General features: G+C 52.0%; 1 protein-coding gene across 6 annotated transcripts in view; it reads left to right on the forward strand.

Annotated features, from left to right (window-relative positions):
- PAX5 (paired box 5) overlaps positions 1-19206 on the forward strand; it is a 138639-nt gene that overhangs the window by 16946 nt on the left and 102487 nt on the right. For all 6 annotated transcript variants that reach the window (XM_055790603.1, XM_055790601.1, XM_055790606.1 and 3 more), the window contains one exon: positions 1893-2021. In XM_055790603.1, the coding sequence (XP_055646578.1) occupies positions 1893-2021 (129 nt within the window). The remainder of the gene's footprint in view (positions 1-1892; positions 2022-19206) is intronic.

Raw genomic sequence — 19206 nt, forward strand, 5'->3', positions numbered from 1 at the left:
ATGGATAACAAATATTCTAAAGAACTTTTAATCATTCTTATGGACAGATAATTCTGCATAAAACACTTCAGCACACGTGCTAATGCGCCTTCTTTGTCATTCTCCAAGGGCTGAACATAGTAAATGAATTTTATAAATACTGCTAAAAGGTTTTGAATTTTACTGATTATTATGATAAATAGCTTTCACCATGAGACAGAAAATTGAAATCTAAACCAAAAAAACCCCCACTAATGGGGGTCTATAGAATGTCAGATAATTAAAGTAATAAATCAAGAAAGGGATACTTATTCATAACATTTTCTGCATCATTAGTCAGTAAGTAGTTTTGAATGTGTTTTTTTTCATCTATCAACCATTCCTTCCGTAATTCTTTGTGCACTTGCAGTCTTGAGTGAAGCAAAACTTTCCAAAACTTTATTTCAGCCACAGACCAGCAACGCTGTGCCCCGTGGCAGGCGATGCTGGCAGAGGGGGTCCCTGGGAGGGGTGGCCCATCTGCTGCGGCATCTGCAGCCCTTCGTGAGTTTGACGGTGTCTTTCTGGGGGGACTGCTCTGCCGTACCGCAGCAGGGATGGAGGGGCTCAGTCTGGGCTCAGGGATACTTTCTAGTTCTGTGAAAGCTGCCAGGGCATGGGTAGGCAGAAGGGGGGGTGGGATGGGGGCCCTGGCTCCCCTCTGCTTTTACAGTGTCGCTTGTGAAATGGGGAAGTGCTTGCTGCTCCCTCCCTGGCAAGGGTGGGCTGGCACTGAGACCCAGAGCGTGGGCACAGAGCTGCATGAACTCTTCGGGCTTGTCAAAGAAATCACGCTGCAGCCCCATGTCCTGAGCCTTTCCCCCTGGGAAATGCCAAAAGACTCTCGGAGGGGAAAGCATCCCTCATTTCCCTGTGATGGCTTAAAGGCTGCCTCTCCTTGAGGAAAACGAAGGCAGAGAAGAGAAAACTTTCTCAGAAGTTGGGGTTGATAGAGGCAGCAGCGGTTCCAGACGCAGGTTTGCTCCCTGTGGGCTTTGGCTGGGGGTGTGGTGCTGCAGTGGACCCCAGCCCATGCTTTGGGGCTGGCGGGGCTGTGCCAGCGCAGGCTCAGCCTGTGAGCTATGGAGGTGAGAGCAGTGCTCCCTCCTCTGCCTGCTTCCGCGCAGCTTCGGGTTCCCGCAGCATCATGTGGACACAGCATCTGCACCCCTGGCCAGCGCGTCCTGGCTTGTGCCAGCCATGATGAGTGACCCCCACCTTGGCTGGGCACAGCTCGCACCCTTTCCTCAGGGCTCTGCCAAAGCGAAGTGGATTTAATTCCTATTTCGAGGAGCCTCAGGGCCTTTCCAGCTGTGTAGCACACAGCTGGCCATCCCTGGGCAACCCCAGATGTCTCTGGGGATCTTCGCTGGCTGGAGCCTGGTGGCTTGGGCCAGCAGGATGCAGGCAGCAAACCAAGCATAGCGAGCGCAGGCTGCTCTGCTCCCGCAAGGTTCCTGCCCCGGGACCTTGCTGGGGACGCTCCTCTCCCTGCTCCGTCTGCCTTGCTGCAGTGGCAAGGCTGGTGTGTTGTCTGCCAGCATCCACTGGCCCAAGCAACGCGCCTTCCCACCGTGCCACGCTCAGGATGGGGCGACCAACTGCTAAAGAAGAGCATCGCCCATCCCGCAGCGCATGGCCCCAGCCCCTTGTGAGAGGGGTGATGGGTGCCCATGCTCCTGCTCCCACCCCTGCACAGGGCTGCTGCAGCACGCGGCTAGGCTGGGCTGACTGGGGTCCTTCCAGAGCCGGGGGGGGCCACGGTGGCCGGCAGAGTCCCAGCCCACCTTGGTCATGCTGTGGGTGCTGCTGGCTTTTGGGTAGGCTCGCGCTCGTGTTGTCCTGCCCGCTGACCGCCTGGCCTTGCCTTGCAGCCTCCACGGGGTCCGTCACCCAGGTGTCCTCCGTCAGCACTGACTCCGCTGGCTCATCCTACTCCATCAGCGGGATCCTGGGAATCGCCTCCCCCGGCACTGAGAGCAACAAGCGCAAGCGGGATGAAGGTAGTGGGAGCTGTTTTCTAGTCAGGGGGGCATGCACCACTGCATGACCAAGAGGGGTGGGATGGGACCGGGGCAGATGCTCTGTGCATGTGATGCGATGGAACCGTGGATGTCCCCCATCACCGTCTGCTGCGGTGGGGTTTGGTCCTATTTTGGCTGGCCTTTAGCAAGGTCACAGCCAAGCTGGGGATGTTTGGCATGAACTGGTGGCCAGAGACAGGACCTCCCCGAAGAGCAGGGGCTTGTCTGTGTGTTTCAGAAAGCGTAGGTTGTGTGTCAGTTTTGAACCAGACCCTCCTCCTGAGTGGGGAACATCTCCCTCCTGCCAGAGAAAAAGGGAAGAGTCACCAATGTGTTGACTCTGTGGCTACTTGAAACATAGAATGTCAGGGAGGCATCTCCATCCAAAAAGAGACAGACAATTGACAGCAGAGCTGTCTGCTGGTCTGCAGGTCCCCCTGGCACCAGGATGCTTTTTGTCGGTCCAGAGGTGGAAATGAGCATGGTCTGGTTGGGGTTGGGTATTGCCAGTGCTCCTCAGATCCTGCAGGGTTTCTGGTCCTGTTTTTGTTCTGCGTCCTGGGTAGTTTCCTGGTGGAAGCACTGCTTTGGAGAGAAGGGAAAAGAGGAAAAATTCTGTGTTGGTGCCTTATGAAAGCGCCTTTAACCTAGAGCTTCCCTTTTGTTTAGTAAGGGCTTATGGAGGCGAGTTGAGGCCGTGACCGTGGACACATTTGCAGTAGCAGAGGGGACACCGGAGCCTTGGTGGGGATGCTGTGGTTGGGGCTGTGGAGAGCACCTGGAGGAGGGATGGCTGCCCACCCTGTGGCAGCACCGGTGGGCTGGGGGTCCCATTTGTGCTTGGCAGGGGTGGTGCTGTCCTGCCTGCTTGGTCAAGCTCCTGCCCCTTGCTGTGAAGCAGCTGTGGTCCCTGGCTCCTGTGCTGTGCGTGTGGGTCCAGCGCCGCGCTGCAGCCAGCGTGGGGCTGCATCCCTGTGCTCCCTGTGCCCCGCCCCCCCCGCCACTGCCTGGCCACACAGGGATGGAGTCATGGGCAAGCAAGTGGGCAGAAGCCGTAGCGGCATTAATTGAAGCGGTGGGGAAGGCTGGCTGAAATGGGGCAAGCAGCCTGGCGCAGGAGCTGTGCAAACAGGGTTGGGTGTCTGGCTGCACTGGTGGAAGTGCCCAGTCAGGTCATGGAGCAGTGCTTGTTTTACTTCAACTGGGGAAAAAACTTCAAGAGGTTTGTGGGGCCAATTTCAACCTTGGGGGGACTGGACCGATGTTGGGCGTGGAAAACTCGCTCTGTTCAGGTACTTGCTGAGTATGCCGTTGTTGTTACTTAACTCTGCGATTGTACGTCTGGTATTTTTTTCCAAATCAAGGCCCCAGGTGCATAGATAAATACATGCGTTCAAACAGGTAGGGTAGAATTTTCTGTTTTATCAGCCAGTTCAGGAGAGAGGCCAATCTGTGTTGAAACCACATGGCTCTGTCACAGCCCTGTCCTGAGGCACTGGTTCCTGTGATTACAGAAGGCTCTGGTTTAATGGTAGAGCAAAGAATGAAATATTTCCTTGGGAAGAGCTGAAGCAGAGCTGAGAAATTCCCCAGCTTTTGCCAGTTCACATTGAGAAGGGAGCACGTGATTTCTAAAACAACTGCATTGTTTTGGCAGGATGACTCATGATTTTCGAGCGCATAAGCTGGACAGTAATGCTGTCCTCAGCAGACCATTTAAACTGCTTTTGTAATAGGCTCAGGGCTACAGATTTGGAAAGGCGAAGTATTAAACAGATACTTCGACACCTTTGTCTGTTTGATGGGATCCCCGGGGGGGTCCATAACCCCTCCCTTGCTGCTCAGCACAAGGTGCCTCTGCATGGGTGGGCGCAAGGTGCCCACGGAGCCATCCCAAGCTCCAGTGCTGCAGGTGATGGAGAGGTGGGTCACACACGCTAGCCTCTAACGTGAGGAAGGGAAGCACGTCATCTAATTATGGCCTGTATCATGATGCAGATGCACAAGGGGGCAGAGTTAACTTTACCATTTGCCTGACTTTGGAGAGCTGATAAGAGACTACACCACCTCGCAGCGTCTCTTGCGATCTCGTGCTGTTTCTCGGTAGCTGTTGAAAGGTGCATGCCCGCTGCCGTACTTCCCTGTGTACATCTCTCGGAGCCCTGAGCGGTGCAGCGCTTGTCCTGTGGTCCTGGCTCCCCTTGGCCAGGGAGCGAAGTGGGGTGGACTTGCCCCGCTAGCTTCCAGCTGCATGCTCGGTGTGATTCATGACTTCGTTTTCGTTCTCCTCACTCTTGCCATTCTTTTAGCAGATGTCCCCAGTCTTTAACCCAGTGGGGAGCTCGCTGGGTAGCAACAGGGGCAAACCAAATCATACAGTCTTTATTGGTTTATATAGCTGAAGGTGTCATTTTTTTTTTTTTTTCCCCTGTTGTAATACGGACTTCGAGCAGATGTGCCTTCGTGGGGGATCGGTTGCTTTCGCTTGGGGTTAAAGGACATGCTACTGGAGACTGACATAAGAAGCAGGCTGCTCTGTAACAAGGCAGAGAGATACAGTCGGCCACTGCAGCCTCGAGCAGCAGAAGCTGCTGGGCAGCAATCGCCCTGTTTTGCAGAGCCCACCCCTCCTTCCCCCTTCGCTCCTCTCTCCCCAAGCCCTGTGGGCTGCAGAGCTCTGCAGGTACTGGGGAACTGGCAGAAGGGCTTAAGCCCAACAGAGCGATGCTCCTGGCATGTTCATGCCACCCCACCCGAGAGGGACCCTGGAACAAGCGCACGTGGCAGAGGCACAGGACGTGGCTCTCCCCCTGAGGTCTCATCGTAAGCTGGTGCTGTCCCTCCAGCGTCTCTCCATCAAAGCAAGGCAAAGCCCAGGGCTTGGCTTCCACGACAGCTCCGTGCTCTGGAAGAGGCACACTGTGTCCGCTGCTCCTTTCTAAGCCTTTTCACCCCCCCTGGAGCGAGGGGAGCATGTGTGTGGGGGTGATGCCAGCTGCTGCAGGGACAAGCGTGGGCACCGCTCCACTGCTCAGCTTGGGTGCAGCCACGATGGCACGGAGGGTAAGAGCATTTCCTCTAAGGGACACAGGCTTTGCTAGACCAGTCGGTCTGTTTTCCTTCCTCGTGGAGGTGCAGCTCGTTAGGGCAAAAGGCTGCGTGCAGCAAATACTGCAGACGGGCAGGAAACGCTGTCAGAAGCAAATCGAGCAGGACACCCTCCACAAAGCACCGTGCAGGACGTAAAGTGGCTGCTACCCACCCTTTCCTTCTTGCTGCAGAAGAGTTTTGGCAGATGGAGATACCTGCACCTAACAGCTGCACAGACCATATTTCAAATTCACTGCTGTGGAGTCTTCTCACTGGTGGAGGCTTTTGGGGAATTGAAACCGGACTAGCAATAGACCTTCACTCATACAGGTTGTTTTGTTTCCATCGTCACCAGTCATAACCCTGTGTTGCTGTTAGCATCTGGTGTGATGATGTAGGTGCTTGTGTTTTGTTTTCTCAACTGAACTCTTTGAAAAATGCCTTGCCTTTAAACGCAGACTTGGTATATTTAAAGGCTGTTTGTGTCACAGTCTTCTGCCTGGGAGGATCAGCCTCCAGCAGGGACAAGGAATGAGAAGAAACTGGGGATGGCTGCAATCCAATGTCTTATAAAACCGCCTGATGTTAGAAGCACCATGTTTTCACACAGTGATGCCCCAGGCTGGGCATGCCCTGGCCATCCCAGCAGCGCTGACCTGCACAGCCAGCTGGAACTGGTTTTCGGCTGACAAAGTGTTTTGCACTGGTGAAAGTGGGCATGAGCTTGCCAAGCCAGCGATGGGTCGGGGGGGCAGAGAGACTGGGAAAAGCAAAGCAAGCACGACTAAACACGAGCGAGAACTAATAATACGGGTAGTGTTTCTGCCTTTTGTCTCTTGCCTCCACACCAGGCCCATGAACTGTGTTTTCCCAGTGGGACAGAAACAAGCTTCACTCACAGCTCGGTAGAGACTTGCTGGGCTGTGGGCACAAATGACCTGGAGGCTGCATGGCAGATGGTCAGCAGCCTCAACAGGGTGCTCAGTGCTGAGTAGGTGCTGCCAGGGTCTTGTGTCATCTCCCCTTGTGGCTGAGGGACAACGCGGCTTCCAGGAAATTTACTCGAGGAGGCTGCTGCTTGTAAAGTATTTTTTCCCGTTTTTACCTCCGCTTCTTTAAGCGTCGAACGCCAGAACCACAGCTGGTACCCAGCTCTGTGGAGTGTGGTCAGGTGCGACGTCCACAGCTCTGTCCCCATCTGAGGTCTGCCTTGTGACCTGCAGCTTATTCGTGCAGCGCATTAATCGTGTCTGGGGCTCCTGCTCTCCTCTTGTCTTCTTGTGGTGGAGGCAAACGTCTGACCATTCTGCCCTCTTGGTCCCGCTTGTCCTGCCCGTGCGCTCCATCCATCCTGCCAGCACAGAGCTCCCGCCTTGTCACCCAGCACCGTGCTATGGTGATGTCCTGGCTGGGCTGAAGCCCAGCATGGTGAGAGCTGCTGCGTCAGCCTGAAGCTCACCTGGAGGGGTTATAAGGAGACCCCTTCCAGCCAAGGGATTAGTTGGGAGTGTGTAAACCCCCTGTCCAGCCGTGGCTTTCCAAGTCTTTCCAGTTTCCAATTTCCAATTTCCAAATGCAAAGTAGATCTCACTGTAGGTACCCTGACAATGGAGGATCTTTATTCTTCTGTCTTTTGACGGTTGGAGTTTGGGACTGCTCTGGCCACCCATGGGCCCCTCTTCCTAGCAGCCAGTGTCCTGGCTTTGCGGATGCTCTCAAGGGTACCACTCTTCCTGGGACACCTCTAGTGAGATACTGCTCTGGCGTGAAAGCCCTCTCCTCTCCTGAGTAGGGGTTGGGATCTTGTCCCACTCTGGACTTACTTCTTGGAGTTCCTTGAATAAGTTTAGGTGCTTTTTGTATGGTGGGTTTGAGTCTCCCAAGATTGGGAAGGACTTGCTGAATGAGAGGTCACAGCACGCTGGGCATTGGGCGGTCACTGGTGTGGGAGCGCAGGAGGTGAAGGAGCCCGCAGACGTACTTGCACTGCCTGTCCATGCTCTGGGGCATTGTAGGAAAAGAATACGTGTTGCAGCCAGTGGGTGATGGAGTTCAGTGCAGAAATTAACCATTGGTGAGGTCCTGTGTGGACAGAAGTCCCCGTAAATCACCCCAGATAAGGTCCTGAGCCTGACAGTACATGGTGGGCATTGATATTGTCTTCTGCTGCTCTTCCTTGGGGTCTTTTGCACAGTGCAAGTGATGTGCAAAGGCCTGAAGCCTTCGGGGATCCGAACTGCAAGGGAAACAGTCAAAACTAGAAGGGCTGCGATGGGGAAAAAGTAGAAGGTTAGGGACAGAAAAAAACCCACCTGCCAACAAAAACTGGGACTTTATGGTGCTGAAGTAAGTTGTGGGGACTGACTGGGGAGGGCGTACAGAGCAGGACTGGCAAGCGAGGGGAGAGACGGGCTGGCCATGCCTCCTAGCTGTACTGCACGGCAGGGGCAATGCCTGCCTGGACCCTGGGGGGCATGTGTCTGTGCAGAGGTTAAAGGGAAAGAAATCGCCTGCAGCATCCTGGGGAAGTGCTGTGGTTTACTTTCGTAATTTCTAAGCCCACTTCAGCGGCGCTTACCCACTGGAGTGGCCTTTACTCCTGGGGATAACTCCAGTGACTATAATGAGACGAAGCCTTTGCAGGGAATGAGGTTTCACAGGGTCAACAAGTGCTGATTTGTATTTCTCCTGCTGGTTCAGATTGTCCTCTGAATTCAGGGATCCTTTCCTGGTGTTGCGAAGTGGGGTGAGCTGTTTGTCCCATTGGTTTGTTAGCTCTTCGAAAGCCGTGGTTTTCCCTCGCTGCACAGGCGCTGAAAGCATCCTTTTAAATAGAGTTGGATCTGGACTTTGCTAGTTACGTTGAGGTGGTGGCTTTATCTGCGTTACATCCAGTGCAGTGTATTGTTTGGTGGAGATTTCAATTTTTTTTGTGTGTCATTGAAAGCTTTTTTTTTTCCTGAGTCCTTGGATGTAATTTCCCACAACACGGAGGCCTTTGTTTTGTGTCAGTCTTTGCACTCTTCGCACAAATTTACCTTTTGTGCACCTGGCACAGGCCATTCTGAATGGGCTGAAGTGGCAGCAGCCTCTGGCCATGCTGGCGGTTTGACACCAGCACAGACAATGTTACCTGTGGATGGTGGTGGTTTGACACAGGTAGTGACGGTGTCATCCATGGATGGTGGTGGTTTGACACGAGCAGTGACAATGTCACCCGTGGGTGGTGGTGGATGTGTGGAGGAGGAGTTTGACTCCACCAAGGCGTGCGACTAAAATGCTTGGGTGTTCCCAAGAGCCACCCTCTGTCTGTGGGGCTATTGGTGCTGAGCTGGTCGTCCCAGACATTAGTAAGTGGAGCTCAGCTGGCACAGGATTTCTCTTTTAGAGGAAAAGAGAGTATTTTGACATTCATCATGAAATTCTAGGGAAAAAAGAATAAATGTACGTCAATTCAGATCTCAGCTACGGCAGCATTCAAAGGGTGTAATCTGGGCTTCTGAGAAACTTCTGCATGTCCAAATTAATGAAAACAAAATGAAAAGCCGTTTCAGCACCCAAACCAAGCTGTTCTGGCATATGAGGGCAGTGCATTCCCACCAGTGCTGCTGAGGCCGCACAGTGTTTGTGGGGAGGGAAGGACCTCTGCCTAGCCAGGTGATGGAGACTGCAGGCTGAGGTCTTCCTGGGACAGATCCTTTCAGCTCTGTAGGACAGCGGAGCATCTTTTGCTCCTAGCCGTCCGTATGCTTCCCAGCTTCTCTGTGACCCCCTTGAGCTGTGAGCATGCTGAACAGCTGGGGCTGCCTGCATCCCTGTACTCTGGGGTACCAGTGCCAGCAGATGACCTCTTCAAGGTCCCTGGAGGTGGACATCCCCGTGCCCTCATGTCTGAGGGGTTTGGAGGGATGGGATGGTTCTGCCCCGGCAGTCAGTGGGTGATGCTCGCCCATGGGTGGTTTTACATGTTCACAGCTCCATGTAGGAAAACTCCCCGCCAGAGCAGCTGCCCTTTCTGAGTGAGCAGGTTACCGTCTGTCTTGTGTGCACGTCAAGTGTGTTTGTCACTTTTCTCCTAATGCAGTCCCTGGGGCCCCTATTTTCTAGAGAGCTCTCTTCCAGCTCCAGGGTGAAGCCCTGCTGGTTTGCCACCGCCTCTGGCAGAGCAGGGATTTTCCTGGAGCTGTGTTAATGAAAAGCCCAGGCTTCCACTGCTCCTTACAGCCCTGCTGTAGCTCCAGCTGTTCTCATCAGGAGCTGTCGAGTGCTGGATGCTTTTCAAGGAATAACCTCTTCATACGCATTCAGCTAAAATCCAGTTTATGGGTAGATGTCTTGTCAGATTGTCTTGATGGTGCCAGTACCGGGGCTGGCCAGGATTCTGTTGTAGGAACGCATTTTCCAAAGAAAAAGCAGGTTTGTAGAAGAGCAGGACTTGCCAATTTTGGTGGATATTTGTTACAAATGCTAATATCAGATCAACTAGAAAGGTCATGAGCAAGATGAATCATTCTGATTTTATCAAGAAATTGGTAGAATCGAGAGGGGAGGAAATACTGAAGTGCAGTTGCAGTGTGTGTGTGTACGTATGTACTGCTGATGTATTTATTGCCTATGTATATCTACAGAGAGAGGTCACCCAAGTTTTGCCTTAGGATGGATATATTATATTATTCACAGACCTTCACAATTCGCTTTCCACATCATAAATGATGACAGGGATCTTGGAGAGGACTGAAGAACAAAACCAAGAAAAGATTGTTGTTTGGCTTTTCCTTGGCGTGCCGGTTATTTTTGTGATTTTCCTTGAAACGATGTGCTCAAGTGAGGTGTTTCTGTGCGAGGAGGACTGCGCACTTTGTGTCACGATGTGCATGCTGGATTTCCCCCTTTTTCCCCCCTCTGCATAGATCTGCATCGCTTGGGTCTGTCAGAATATGTCCACATTGTTAAAATAAACGCTTCATTTGCAAGCGTGTAAGGGGAGCTCTGAGGAGCTGTGGCTGGCTCAGCCGGCGTTTACCCTGGAAGACAGAGGTTTGGCTTTTGCAGCCGGTGCTTGGAGATACACAAGGTCCATTCCCACACGAAGGATCTGATGCCAAAGCATTAAGTAAATGATTTGGCACCTCCACGGGAGCAGGAACTCCCTGTGTATCATGTATTTCTGTGTCAGGCTTCCCCATCGCCTTTGCTTCATGTTTGCTCTGCATGCCCCGACAACCGCCTGTGCTGGGGCAGGGGTCATCCAGGGTCTCGGTCCCACCTCCTGGGTCTGCTTTTCTTCCTAGGGGAACAGTAAACTGTCCTGTGGGTTAACTGGGTTAGCTGCTTTCTCCATGGCTGCACAAAATGCAGCGATAGTACCAGGATTAGCATGGAGGACTTGCAATCTGCTTCTGGTGCCGTTGGCGCAAGATTTGATGCAAGTTTATTGGAACTGTAAGGTCGGAATTATTTTCTTGGCTGAAACGACAAATTCCTGAAATCCTGAATGATAGCAGAAAGCCACTTTTTTTGTTAGTGCTTTGGGGAGAGCCCGAGTTAATATTTTAAGCTGTGATTGCTGTAGTTGCCAGTTGGGAAGTTCCTGGTACGTCGGCAGCGTGAAATCAGAGAGACACAGAAAATGGAGGTGGCCTGAAAACTGGAGGTTTTCTCCAGTTCGGTTTTGGTCTGCCATGGGCTTTGTGTGTACTCTTTGCACCAAGGGTTATTTCTTGCTAGAGGTGGTTGTGCAGTATTGAGTGAATCCTACCAATTTGGGCCTCTCCTGGTATTTTCAGAATAGTCCCATTGTTTACAAATCCATCACATTACCGAACAAAGGTTGGAAGGAAATGCAAGGCAAGCTAGGGATTATTTGCAGCAGACTTGGTGGCTTGTTTTTGCACTTTGTGTGGATTTTTAGCCAATTGCATGAGCAGCTGGTGATGCTGAGGTTGCAGAAGTATTGGACTCGTGCCTGCAGGCTCTCCGTATTGTCTGGATGTGCCTAAGTCAAGAAGAGCACTTTTACAAATTTGTCACGGCATAGCGACCAGGATACAGCAGAGCTTGGAGAGAACTGTAGTACTTAGAAAGGACAGCGGCTCTCTGGGGCCCCGGACACTCAGCAGCCCAGGCAGAGCACCATCAACCACCATCAGCCATCAGCAGGAGCTTTGAGCAGGTGGCAGGACATGGAGATGTGCTGCACAGCCAGCCAGATCCCTCTTTTTATTATTTTTTTTTTTCCTGCTTGAGCAGACTTCGCAGATGGAGAAAGAAGACCTAATCGGGAAGAGCCAGAGATTTGTTTCCCTGCCGGCCCCGATAACATGTACATGTGTCTGTAGTATTCCACTGGTGTTTTGCTGAACTTTCACAAGAAGACGAATGTCAGCCTGTTTCCCCACTTCATGTTCAGCTAGGTTTTTTCTCTCCCTGTATCTCTGGGTAGTTGCCCCAGGTGGTCTGAGATTTGTTCCCCTTCACTCCAGCCCTCCTGTTGTGACAAGAGCGAACGCAGCACTGGTGCTGATGCCCTGCGCTGGTAGCTCTGGAGCAACTTTGCATAAGCTTCTGCTTGGAGGCAGTTTCACAGCCTTTCATTTATCTTGTTCGCTTCGTGAACCTCAGCTGTGGAGACTGGTGTGTAATGGAGGTGCCTGCACGGCTGCTTCCTTCTTTTTGTGTCTTCTTGCTTCTGGGGCAGTGACCATCCACCTAATGATGCCCATGGCTTCAGAGGTGGAAAGAGCAGTTGAAGTGCTTGGACTTCTGAAAGCAACCAACATCTTTTGTTCTGGCAGATGCCTGGAAAAATGGAGTGTGGAGCTTCCCCATGTTTCATCTCATCTGAGAAGCTGCTGAGAGATACTTGTAGTCAAAGTATACTTATGGCAATTACTTTAAGGTTACGGCTGTAGCAGGAGACTACTGATTTCTTTGTGCTGCTGCAGTTCCATGCTGCAGGTGGAGGTTAGAAACCAAGGATCTTTAAGCCAAGGTGCTTCATGTTGAAAGGAAATCCAGTTAAAATCTCCTATCAGCTGGGCACTGAGCTGGCGGATTTGTAGCATGGCAAAAGAGATGTCTACGGTGGAGGTCAGGGTATTGGAAATCTGTCAGGGACTAACATCAGCGAAAAGCGACGGCTTTCTGGTCACATGGACGTTTCATCTTCATAAAACATCCTCCCTGTAGCTGTGCCCCAGGGTGCTGAAGCACCGAAATGTCTGAAGGCTGCATCTGCTGCTCTCTGAATTTCTTTGGGCCCAGGCTGGGTAAGGATGTGTGGCTGTTGCCAGCACTTGGTTCGTTCAGAAACTTTCTGCAGCCCTGTCACGGTGGTGCCGCACCATCTTACAGGTGGGCGGCTGAGCCAAGAGAAAATACTGTCCCTTGTAGGACTTCAGAGATGCTGATGAGCAGAGCAGGACAAGTGCTCTAGGGCTGCTCTTCTTGTTGGAATGGTGGCGTCACTGAGATAAGCTGCTTCTTTCAGATGCTTTTACACAAGTCCTGTCAATTACCAGTCAAAAAAGCGAAGAAAGCAAACTTGCAGTGAGGAAACATCTGGAAGAGCAACTTTGCTTGAGTGGTGGCCACCTCACACGGCAGAGCTTGGTTTGGCCTTGTTGCAGCACTAACTGGTGGGGCACTGTGTTTTGCCTGGTGGGCTGTTGCGTTGCCCTGTGGGAGCGGGTGCTTGTTTCACCTCCACACCACCACTTCTGCTGGCTGGGGTGCATCTCCTCTTCACCCGTTTCGGTTCATCGTGACAGAGAGAAGCTGCAGCCCCAAAGGAAAAAACTGTGAGATGGTTGGTGCACAAGTCTGCACATTGAAGGCTACAGGTTGGCTGAGGATTTTAGGTGGAGCCACCAGCATGTCTTAACACTGACTAAACACGTTTCAGTGCTTCCCCTTCCCTTGCAGTCCTCAGCAATTACTGAATTACTGTTGGGCTTTGCAGTCAAGGTATTCCTTCTTGTTTCACTTCCCTTGCAATATTATTTTCTGGAGCTGCTGTCTCTTGCGTCATTTACATGTCTGATTACTCTTCAGAAGGTCTCATAAGGAGCAGTTGTAGAGCATGGTGGTCTGCAGCTGCCTGACCGCCCTGAATTTGGTTCCTTTGAGTTGGAGGGATTTTGTGGTGGAAGCTTTGGAAAGATTCCTGTCCTTCAGACATGGCCCTGATTTCGTGACGGTCTGATACAAGGGCTCAAAGTGTGTGCCTGAAGGGAGGCAGCTGGAAACCTTTCAGCGATGCCCACTGGTTTGGGGTCAGAGCCTAGCGGTGCAGGGCTGGGTGCTGTCCTGCTCCCTCTGCTTGGCCCATCCTAGGCTGGGGGTGAAGGAAAGCCCCCAAACCAACGGAGTCATCTCCCTGGCTCATGCTAGCTCCTGCAGCTGGAGAGAGCTCAGGAGCCTCCCACCATGCCAACAGGGCTTCTCTGTGTTTCCTCCCATCCCGCCTGTAATAATGGATTTTACACGTGAGTGGTTATTTTTGGTGGTACAATTCCTACCTGTCCCAAATGGGACATTTTGTCTCTTGTTACAATTCACAGAGCTAGACGGGGCTGCTGGTTTCATGCTGTGCAGCATCGACACATGATGCCCTTGTAAACATTACTGTCAGCAGTGGCAATTCCATCTCTATTGTCCCAATAAGATTTCATGCTTGACAGTGCCTGACTTTTTTTTTTTTTTTTTTCTTTTTTTTCGCTAAGTCGACTAATAAGAAATAGTCACGTAGCGGGTTTTTTCTTCTGTGACTCCTCGGTTTTCCAGTTGCTTCCCTGAGAACTGGGACCCCCGCTGTTCTCTCCCCTTTCTCACCCAGATTTCCTCCCAGGCAGGAGGAAGAGGGAGGCGGCGTGTCTGGAGGAGTGAAGTTTAGTGACACAGCAGAGCCTGTCTTCTCCTGCTTAGCCCCAGTCAGGAGGACAAATAACAGTCCCCATCCATCACGGCCTTGGCTGGCGATGGGGAGAGCGGCCACGGCCTGGTGCGGGTGGTGCAGGAGGGGAGGGAGATAATTACAGATGTGCCTGAATCCGAGAAAGGGGTTTTTTTGCAACTGTTCAGGTGTATAGCTGCGAGTTTTGAATTTGTGCAACTCTTCAGTTTACCTTTCCTCCCTCTTTTACACCCACATGGTCCTTGTTGCAGAGGGTCACACACTTAAGGTGTGTGACCACTGCAGCACCTTAGTGGGTCAGTTTACTTTAAAGAGGGAGGTCAGGGTGCGGGGATGCTGAGAAAATCTCTCCGTGGTTCCCCAGGAAGCTGGTGTCCAGTGTGTGAAATCAGTGTAAACCTCTGGGACCTCTTGGTCTTGTTCCTGTGTGCTGGGTCACTCTTCCAGAGCCTTGTCACGGCTGAGTTCCTGACTGTGCTCCCTCCTGGGATGTCATGGATGAAAATGGAGTTGTTGAGTTGGTGTCTTGGCTCTGGACCATGAAACTGGTGCCACTTCACCACTCTGTGACTGGAAAACTTGTTTGGCATTGGGATATCCATGCATGGCTCCCCTGGCAACTGCTGGGATGGGAACCCTGGCTGATGGTGGCCACCAAGGATGAGTTCTCACCAAGCTTCCCGAGATGCTCATGTCCTCTGTCCTGCCCCTGGGCCCTCTCCTGCAGACCAGTGTTTCTCCCCACAAAATGAGGGCTGTGGACACTGTGGGAGGAGCTGGTGCAGTGGCAGTGGTGGACAGGAGAAGGGGAGTGGGAAAGGGGGGGGGGCTGCTCCCTGCACATTGCTACCATGCAGAGTGGACCCCTTGGACAGCGGTGAGAGTGGGGATTGCTGACCAAACCAGTCTCACTACACTGAATTTGCCAGCGCTGTCCTCGCTTCAGGAGAGACACAAATCTTCCTGTGCAAACTGGGAGCTTCAGCATCGCCTTGCACCACCAGCCATGGCACCACGCCTGCTGTGTACCTGTTTGTCACCTTGGAGATGAAAACAAGCCAAAATCATCAATCTCTCTTCTGTCCCATGGCTTGCCCAGCCGGGAGGCTCTCCTCGCCTCTGATATTTTAAAAAAAAGTAACAGTGCTGCTTGAATTTGCTTCCTGACGCCCGTGCTGAGTTTGTAAGCCGGTCACATCTAACCAGTTACCACAAAATTGAATCTGGAGTTTTCTGTTTAGAAGCCTGCAAGGTACATCCCAGGCAATCACGCTATCTCCCATCAGGCATGGAACGAACCGGTCAATAATCACCATTGCAGAGGGTGCAGAGGTCTTTCCTGTTACCCTGGGTATTTTTTTTATGAGCATCTCTACGTAGGGAATAGCTGGATGGACGGACAGGTGGATGCCCTGCACGTGTATGCTTACCGTATGTGTATATGTGTAGAGGTAGTTCTAGGTATGTATGCGCCCACTGGTGTGTTCCTCATAGCTCATTCTTTTTTCTCTCTGAATACATCATTCAAATACATGGGCCCAGATTTTTAAACCAGCTGTAGCTAAACCCATACAGCTTTTCTGTCCAAAACCCTGTTCTGGAAATAATCTCGGTGATCAGTCTGGTAGCTGGCAAGCCCAGAATCAACACAACTGCGTTTCTTTAAGGTGCCAAAGAATTTTTGGATGTGCTACAGCCAATTTATAACGAGTAGGACTTCGCTGGTAGGAGATCCTTGCCATATTAGGTATTCAGTTAGAGCGTCCTCACTTCGCCGGTGGGGAAACTGAGGTACCAGGGGCTGGAAGAGCCTGGCTGCAGGCTGCAGCAGCACTGTGGAAGAGCGAAGGCTCCGAGTCAGGTTTGTGAAAACCCAATTCAGGGCCGCCCTCACGAGCATGGCGCCATGCCGACTCCTCTCTGCGTGTTGCATCATACAAGGCAGCCGTAGCTGAATGTCTCCTGCCTGCTTGCAGGAAGGGCATCCCTCGCCCACATTGGCCCCGCACGAAGGAGAAGCGGTGGCCAGACAGGCAAACCTATGTCTGTTTTCAGATTGATACGATCCATTCCCTTTTGGCGAGCGTTGTGCTTAGCTGGGGGACCGCGTGCGCGCGTGGGGATGTGTTTGCTCTCGTGTTGTACCTCTGTGCGTCCTGTGCTCCCCACCCACTCACGGACCAAGCGGTGGAGATCCGTGTGTGAGGGGTCTCTCTGCATCCGGAGAAGTTGTAACTGGTTTTGTTGGGCCATTTGGACGGGCTTGCCCTCTGCCCAGCTTTTCTCTGGGTCATCTTACATCCTCTGTGGGAAGCTGAAGGTGGTGCGGGCATGGCAGGAGGCGTTTGGTCCTGTGCTGTGCCCATGGATTGGGTGCGCTCTGCATCTGAGGGACTTCATCTCTTCATTGCTGATGAGCGCCTGCCTCTTCATTCTGATTGCGCTCCTGCTCTGCTTTCCCTTCCCGATCACCCTCCAGATCCCCCCGTGGCTGTAGATCTGTGGCTGGCTGCTAGGGGCATTTGATTTTACTGCTGATGCTTATCTGCCAGCCTGCCGCTTATAACCTCCAGCAGCTCTGGCCACCCCATCACCTCCTGAAATACAGCTGTTAGGGAGCTGCAGCCCCAGCTGATGAGGGTCTCTGCCAGTGGGACGAGTGGAGATCTCCGTCAGCAGCTGATGAGCATCGTGGCCACCGTGGGAAGGAATAGGGTGGGCACGCCATGTGAGAACTGAAACCTGGCTGTCTGGTGCGTACCGGCAGCTATTCAAAACAAATCATAAATGGCAGTGCCAGATACAATTGTATTGAGATAGCAGAGGTCCTGAGGAGTCCCATTGCCTGCCGATAGTCAGTTGAAACAAATTGCCCAGTGCTGTGATACCTCAGCTCCCAATAACAGAGGGCAAATGGCCTTCCAGGGGGAGATATAGATTTTCCTTGGAGATACGGAAAGGGAAATAAATTAGATTATGTTCGAACATCAGGTTTTCTTTCTCTCTTTAAGAAAAAGAAGGGCAGAGAGGAAGGAGGAAGGGAAATGGGGGTAAAGAGAAAGACAGAAAACAAGCTTCAGCAGGTATTTGCAATTTAATTGATATTTGGCAGCAGGAAGCCAATCAGTATAAGTAAATTGACGTTATAAGATAAAAATAATCACCTAATGGGATGCATTCCCCCACGGCTGCGGCAGGCTGAATAAATACAGCATCGTGTGTCGAAGCAGCGTGGTGGCCGTTCCTGGGCACAGCCTGCTGCTGCTGCGCTGGCGGGGCTCGGCGCGGGCTGCGGATCATTTTTATGGCATCTGTCTCCACTCCCCGAGAGCAGGCAATGAGGGGTTGCGCATTGATTGCTGCTCCAGCCAACAGCGGCTGAGGGAGAGACTGTAATTAATGGCTTTATTTGCTGGAGCACCGCTGAGAACAATCGAGTGTGTTACGGTAACGACTGGTGCCCACGTTCCGGCGGCGTGGGGAGGCGGTAGAGCCCGGTGGACAGCCCTCGGCCATGGGGTCCAATGGTGGGCGACAGCCAGCGGTGCTGGAGGGGCTTGACTGGGGCAGGTGGGCAGCGAGGGGACGATGCCAGGCACAGGGGTACCAGCGGTATGCTCCTGGTTCTTCCCGGTGGTGGTGGTGGAGTAGCCGCTGGGTTGTTAGTCTGTCTGCAGCTTCGGGCAGGGATGCCATGCTGTCTTCAGGGAGAGGGAACTGGGCAGTGGATGCTGGTGCGCTGGCGGAGGGAACCCCTTGTTTCCTGCCAGGTGGGGGTGACATCCCCACCCCCTGCTTTGCCACCTGCTCCCTGGCTATGGCCCTTGTGCCTGCTCTGCCGTGGTAGCAGCGTTAGCTTTGCACGTTACAGGTTTTCTTTCTTTCTTTTCTTACTCTAAAAAAAAAAAAAAAAAGTCACTTTCAGAGACTCCACGCCGAAGCAGTGTTGCAAACCAGCCGTTTTTGTGAGCTCTATGTGGTTTTGCCTGGTTGGCACTGGCTTTAGCTGGGGTGCGAGAAGGTGGTAGGGGCTTTTGCAGAGCATGCCTTGAGAAGAAGCCGTGGCTATCATTAAATGTTGATGTATATACCTGTGTGCACATGCGAGGAAGAAAAACTTGAGGCAGCATGCATCCTGAGTTGCTTCCTTTCTTTCTAAAGGGAATAAAGTCAAGAAGAGAATTGGGGAGGTACGCCCGTGAAAAATTATAATGAACGCCTCCTAGAGATTCTGTAAATCTTTTTAAAAGAGAAGTCCTTCTCTTTTACTTAACTATTTGTTGTTCATCAAGTACAAAGGTGGACATATTTTCCTAATTTATCTTCAAAAGTTTGCCAACTCCCCCCCCCCCTCCCCAATTTTTATGTTTTGTTTGTCAAAGCGTTTTAGACAAAAGCTACAACGAAGAATAATCATGCCTTGCACAAGCTGTGGAAAACAATTTTTAGAGTTTGCTTACAGCTTAAACCACTGATACTTCTTAAATACGTGTTTTGTTGCCCTGGTTGTACAGACTGGCTGTCCAGACTCTTGGTTTGTGTATGTGTGCACTGACAATGAGGAGAATGCCTCAGAAGGCATCCTGAGCTCCGTGCGATGCACTGCACCACAGGCACGGGCAGCAACGTTCAGGATTTTCCCCAGTAGGGCTTTGTGTGACAGAGTTTTTCAGAAATGGTCCCTGCTTGTGAGCAGGATTCAGTTTCAGTCAATCAGTGTTTTCCTATAGAAGAAAAAGTAAAAAATTTCCCCATCTGCACTGCGGTTTTGCAGGTTTGCAGTGCAGTCAGAATCACATCCCCTGCCCTTGGCTGCTGCAGCACTGAGCAAACCCAGAGAGGCAAGACCTGTGTTTGTGACACCAGGTGTCTGCTCTGAGAGCAGAATTACCGATTCATGGAAAGTATTGGTTTGCCAGCAGCAGCCCGTCAGGAACAGAGAGGGAACATTCAGATACGGGAGTCTTGAAAATTTATGTGCTAAGCTCTAGCCATATATATATTTTTATTATTATTTTTAATTTTCATTCCCCCCCCCCCCCCCCCCCCCCCCCGGAGGAGTCATCCCATTAGATCAGAGGGGAATAAGTGAGCTTAATGGAACTGTTGCAGGTATGAGTGAGAGGGCAGGCTCAGCTGGTGGCGTAGGGGGGATGTTCC

This window comes from Falco peregrinus, chromosome Z (assembly GCF_023634155.1).
Source record: "Falco peregrinus isolate bFalPer1 chromosome Z, bFalPer1.pri, whole genome shotgun sequence".
In the NCBI taxonomy this organism is placed as follows: domain Eukaryota; kingdom Metazoa; phylum Chordata; class Aves; order Falconiformes; family Falconidae; genus Falco; species Falco peregrinus.